The following is a 6,173-nucleotide window of genomic DNA, read 5'->3' as shown; positions in this document are numbered from 1 at the left end:
CTCTCTCTCTCTCTCTCTCTCTCTCTCTCTCTCTCTCTCTCATTCAGAAAGGATAGGATTTTAAAGGTGACACCATGTTAGGTAAAGGGAAGGCTCTGAGTTTTGTAGTTTTTGATATTTTGATATGTATCTAGGGATGATCTCACACAGGGAACCCACACAAATGAGGCGGAATCTCAGTTGGTCTATGGTTGAATTTACTTTTCCCATTTTTCTGCTTTATGTGGCTGTATGTTAGAGCTGGCAAGAGGCTAAGGAGGGCTTCACGTTGATTGGTCAATGGGAAAGGCAAGTCAGGGCTTTCAAATGACACTGTTATCTCTCCATTTTATCTTTTGTTTTGCCTATCAGCCTGGGTTGGTGACTCATTCGTAGGTAACTCATCTCAGTATAATCTATTGACTTTATGGCATTGGATCAACATATTGTTCATGATTAGCCTTGGATCTAGACATATCTTATGGAACTTGTTTTAGCTTGGTGCTGATGGTTAGCAGGGGTGGCCAGCTACAGGCTAACGAAAGGTGACTTTCTTTAATCTATCCCCCACATCATTTATCACTCAGCTCTACATCCCATAATCATCCTTACTTCTAAGAAGACACTGAGTTTCAATTTGCCTTCCTGTTTTCCTACCCTAGCCTTCCAGATTAACCACTTCTAGCCTGGCCAAGGATTTTTCCATGTATTGTTCAGCCTGATAATTTAATGTCCAAAAATGGTGAAGTTGGAGTTCAAATCAAAGAGCAAGCTCTTATCCTACTTACCATGGTGTACCATGCCATAGTGATCTGTCTGTCTTTCCTAGTGGTACCTGTTTGGAGTGCTGGATGTTATAGGAACCCAAGGATTGTATAGAGCTAAGCAAATGGTGTTTAAGATTCCAAATGTTTGTATGACATATATCCTAAGATTTGCCCACATCAAAAGCCATAGGACTCTACTAAGACAATAGGCACTTCCCAATAGTCAAGGATCTTCTGAGTGAGGCTACATCTTGTTTCTCCTTTGTCTGTTGGGTTTTGTGGGCCCAACCTTCACCATGCCTGGTAGGTAAGTCCTCATTATTCTGGTCTCTCAGTAGGTACCTTGCAGAACCTTCTGCAAGAAGAAGAGACCTAAGCTGAATGTCAGGAGCAGTGCAGTCAGGGTATGCACACAGCAATGAATGCGCCTAGGGGAGTATAAGTTGATGTGAACTTGAGTGAGAACTGACCTTGGAAGTAAGGAACAAGACTAGGTACTATACCTTGGACAGAGATATCATTCTCCGAGGTCCATCAGAGAGATGTATGAGACAAGGGCAGATTTAAAAAATATATATTTATGCAGTCATATTTAAACTACAGAGAATAAATTAGCAAATGGAATTCAAATATGTTATGAATGTAAAACATGAGGCTCTAAAGGAATTTGAAGCTGACCATTGTCTTCACTGGGCTTTATCACTATTTACTGAGTCATTAGTTTCACTCTTGTTTCTGTTGTTAAGAGTGGGAAAATCCCAGATACCATGGTGCAAGAATATTGTCTCTGTGCTCAGAAAACTAGGTAAAATTTGCTTATATAGGTAAGTGAGTTCTTTCTCTAGATTTGTTTTCCTTGCCAGTAAAGTAGTGATTGCCACAGTCACAGACACTTCAGAAGTGTTGGAAGAGTGAACTCATGGTTTAGAGTCTACAGTAGAGTCTGCTGGTTCCACAGAGTAGGTGACATTGATTGCTCAGCCCCACAGTGAGGGTAAATACCTGAAGCAAGTGGCCTCTTCCATTCCTATAAAAAGGGCTGTGCTATGGCTGTCTAGTGGCTGACAGGCCCCTACCTCCTCCATGATAATCCTATCAGTACGATAATATGATGTTGAGATGCAGCTGTGGTCAAACCTGAAGCCATGTAGGCCATAAACACATCCAAGTGAGGACAGTTGATCGTATCTCATTTATATCTTACACCTTCTCCATTTATATTGCAATAGAGACCAATAGGAAGATCTTGCTAAGCGAGGATTCTCTTTGGTACCCTTTCTTTGCTCATGTAAAGATGAGCTCATTCTATAATAGAAATGAGACGAGACTCTTGGAAGGTGGATTTCCCTGGGAGGTTTCCTGGGAGAAAAAAACCTTATCAATTCCTTAGTACCATCTTCATTTCATCTAAGCCCTTCTGCATGTTTCCCACATGAATCTGAAGAATCTCATTTCTGTCCATGTGCCTCATTTTCTTTTTGTGCACACTGGCCTAAGACCACTTCCTTTGAGGGTGACTGGGTTATGAGAAAATAAGGGGATGGGCTAACCCTTGGAGAGTTCCCTCAGCATGGCCTGAATTTTCACACATTTCTTTCCCCCTGAACTTACTCTTCAAATTCCCATCGTTTGAAATGATAGAGACCACTGTCATCTTTATCCTTCAGCTCTTTCACCCCTTCCTCAGCAGAATGAATTCTAGGATTTCTATGAAATAATCCTTCCTCTGCCTGCTTCCTGTTGGGACTGTCCAAGATCTGAGGAAATAGCATGCAACATGCTAATTGGTTATGCTACGGACTCCTGCAGGCTATAGGGAAATCCGTTTGGAATAGAAGACAAGAGCCACAGGAAACCAGAAGGACCAGTAGGGGCTGGGGCCTGTGGATAGACTCAAATCTACCTGGTAAGAGGCCCATCAAAGGAGAAGAATGAAGCATGGGACCCCTTCGCTTGCCTTTGCTTTGAGATATTTTCTTTTGAACCTCTAAAGTGACAGCCTTCCTTGATCAGGTCTAGTGTTCTTGGACTTCTAGACAGCTCCTGGGCTCATGCCAATGGAAGTTGACTTCCTGGTTTCCTTTCATATCTTGTCCTTGTAGGTTTAGAGGTCAGGGTTGTTGACCCTGCTCCATGGTAGAGCAGAGACCTGGTGTTTTGCACAAGAGCTGAGTTTCATGATCCAGTCCATATTTGTTCCAGCAACAAAATAATGAACACACGCACACACACACACACACACACACACACACACACACACTTACGCACAGGTAACACTAAAAGCACACACAGAGGAGGATGTTTTCACAGTGTCTGATGAAAGGAAAAGATGCTGTACTACTGGTCCAGAGGACCTTCTCCCAAACCAAGTTGCTGTACTACTGGTCCAGATATAAGACGCTGTACTACTTGTCCAGAGGACTTTCTCCCAAACCAAGCTGAGTGCATCACTGTTGAGCTCTGCCAGCTTCTTGTTGCCTGCAGGGTGATGACCATGCTCTTTACATTTCCTCCCTGGCTCTGGCTACCTTCCTGCTATTATGCCTCCCGTGCTCTATTCTAGCTGGGCAAACCTCTCACCATTGTCCCTCCTGATACTTTCTCACTTCTCTGTACCATTGTGCACATTAACCCCCTTGGCTTGACTTTCCCTTTTTTCTGTTCTATCTGTTGAGACCCAGCTGGAATGGGTGTTGCTAGGTAGAGTGAGTTACTCTCATGTCTAGGCTCATTGAACGCTTGTATGTTCCACTATTACAATGTGGCTCAACTTTCCTAGTATACAGGGAGCCTGAAGGGCAAGATGCATACCTTATTGGATTCTGTGTCCCTCATACTTTGCGGCTAAATCAGTCTGCAAGATAGACCTTTCTAGACCCCTGGCTATTAAGGCTGTCAAATATTGTGGCTCAGCCCAGGCTAGAGAGATTCCCAGGCTGGCTCCCTTGTACCCTGAGGGAACATGAGAATTGTTTTTAGCAATGAAGAAATTAGATAAGATTAGCTTTCCCGGGGAACTGGGAATGAGTTAATAAAAATATTTCTGAAAGTTTGGGCTACCGAGAAGAACTGGTAGCAGAAAGAAAGAATTAAATTTTCTGCTCATGGCCTTCTCTCTCTGCTCAGAAGTTTCTGGCCATTAAATAACTGCGTGGCTGAGAAAGCATGAAGAAAATGGCAGGAAGGTTTCATTGCCATCACCTGTCTTTTTGAATCCCGAATTCCATCACTGAAGAAGGTGCTCGGGTTCCTTCAATTACAAAATGGAGGTGATGCAAACCCTTTCCAGGGGTGCAATGAGACGTCATATGGGAGGGAATAAGTATGGCACTTGGCTTGCTGCAAAGCTTCACCAATGTTTCCCTTTTCTGGATTTACTCATGCTTTGGACAAGACTAAGAATTTCAGGAGCTAAACCTGCTTAATGTATTAGAAACCAGCCTGGGAGCCACAGTAGCCATTTTCAAAACAGCAGCTGGATTTCTTTAGGAAAGTGTTCAGATTTGGAGAGACAAATTACAAAGCTATTTCTGTATTTCCCCCCAAACCAGAGACCAATCCCTGGAGGACCACCTCACTTCTTCAACGGCTGTGTCATCAGTGGGACTTTTCAAGGATCATGTGGGCCAGGAATCATGATACGCCCAAGAAATGTATCTTACAGCCACACTAAAACTACCATCCTCCCTTTTTCTTTTCTTCCTTTTTTTTTTCTGACATAAGAGAATGTGGGATTTATATTCTCAAATGGTTTCTTTTCACATGTACTTGGGAGAACAATCAAAGCTTTTCTTGTTTGTCTTTCATACAGAAAGTACCACCTAGGGAGCACAGGGTTATACCATACAGGCCAGTCAGAACCTGCCCAGGAGAGTGGCCCTTTCTACAAAGATAAAAAGGTACTGCAACATTTCCTATGAATCCTCCTCCCCGACAGACTATGGAAAAGCAAAGGAAACCCTTGCCCAAGTATGACGTGGGAATAGCTGGTTGGCCAGGAGAATACAGAAGGTCAGGTCTTGGCTGGAGATGGTAGTCATGAGTCAAACCCAGCATAGGTTAGGTGTGAAATGAAGAGGACCCCTGATATGGTCTAGGGGTTATCCAGAAGTCACACTGATACAGACTGGCAAGTGTCTCATGCCAGAGCCCCTTGTAGGAGACTGTAGAACCTCAATAACCCAGTGATCCCCAAACTACTGTCTTTTGCAAGATAGAATGGAGAAGAACTTCCACCCCAGTCCTCCTAAGGACAGCAAGGGAAGGGCTGGCCAGCTCCCCATACCCCAGCACCCGCGCAGTCAGCTCGTCATGAGATTGACAAACTCAGAAAGAACAAAAGCAAGAGATCTGGGGATCGGAAGTCCAGGGCCTTGCTTGAGTGTAAACTTCTGTGGGCCCCATGTCATCAGGTGTAGAAGGGAAGCTCGGGCCCCATCACAGCAGCATCTCCCACAGCTGCAGAAGACCCGCCAGAAGCTGCAGAGCCCATAGCAGAGAAGGAGACCACCAGTCTTCTTCTAGGAGTTGGGCAGGTGTGCCACCTCCGAACTCCTGAGACCAGTCATCGTCAGTCACAGAAAAAGAGGGTCAGCTGCAACAAACAGCCTCTGGACTCTGGCAGGTTTCCCATCCAACTGGGCTAAAAGGAGCTTAAATATTCCAGCGCCACCTCATATACAAATTTATACTGTTCCTGAGAGGGGGAGAAGGGAGGTGGAGACAAGAGAGAGATAGAAAATAAAAGAATGCATTAGATTAGAGAGGTGGGTTTTGGAGAAAACTGTCTGCACACACACTAAACATCAAATAGAAATAATCCATATTCCATGTCCAGACAACCTTCAGCATCCCGACTGACGCCTGCTTCTACTCACGCTTCCCAGATTGTCCAGCTGAGATCATGCCCTTTCAATTGCTACATTGCACACCAAGGCAGAACATGCAAGGGTATTGGATACTGAAAATGAAGATTCTGATTGAGCCAGTTTGGGATGAGGCTCAAGATTCCACCTTCTTCACAAACTCCCAGTCTCTGGACCACACTGAGCAGCTATAAAGACACTTACAGTCAAATTCCTTGATGGGTTGTCTCCACCATTGTACCAGATCTTAACATCTGGACTCTGCCTTCCCACTAGCTTTACTATCCTCTCTCCAAAGCATCCCAGTTTAATGCTTTATATTGTAAAGTATTAGTGTAAGTGAGTTAGAATAGGCTTGGGCTGAACTGAAAACCTAATTCACAGGTTACTATTCTAGAATCCTTCCTTGAAGTCCGAATTAGTGACATTTTAAGGAGCAGGCAGAAAGCAAAACCAATTTGGGGCTCTGTCTCTGTCTCCTTTCATCGCCTGATGAAGGTTAATATTCAGGGGGATGCCTATATGTTTGTCTTTGGATTCACGTTCTCATTTAGCTTCTCTA

The 6,173-nt window shown here is 44.0% G+C and overlaps 1 protein-coding gene across 13 annotated transcripts in view; it reads right to left on the bottom strand.

Moving 5' to 3' along the window:
• Positions 1–6: 6 nt before the first annotated feature.
• Ptprt (protein tyrosine phosphatase, receptor type T) overlaps positions 7–6,173 on the bottom strand; it is a 1,084,941-nt gene continuing 1,078,774 nt past the window's right edge. For all 13 annotated transcript variants that reach the window (XM_026787014.1, XM_026787020.1, XM_026787015.1 and 10 more), the window contains one exon: positions 7–5,442. In XM_026787014.1, the coding sequence (XP_026642815.1) occupies positions 5,389–5,442 (54 nt within the window). In that variant the 3' untranslated portion in view covers positions 7–5,388. The remainder of the gene's footprint in view (positions 5,443–6,173) is intronic.

This window comes from Microtus ochrogaster, linkage group LG8 (assembly GCF_000317375.1).
Source record: "Microtus ochrogaster isolate Prairie Vole_2 linkage group LG8, MicOch1.0, whole genome shotgun sequence".
NCBI classification, from domain to species: Eukaryota; Metazoa; Chordata; class Mammalia; order Rodentia; family Cricetidae; genus Microtus; species Microtus ochrogaster.
This window is presented reverse-complemented; position numbering and strand designations above follow the sequence as displayed.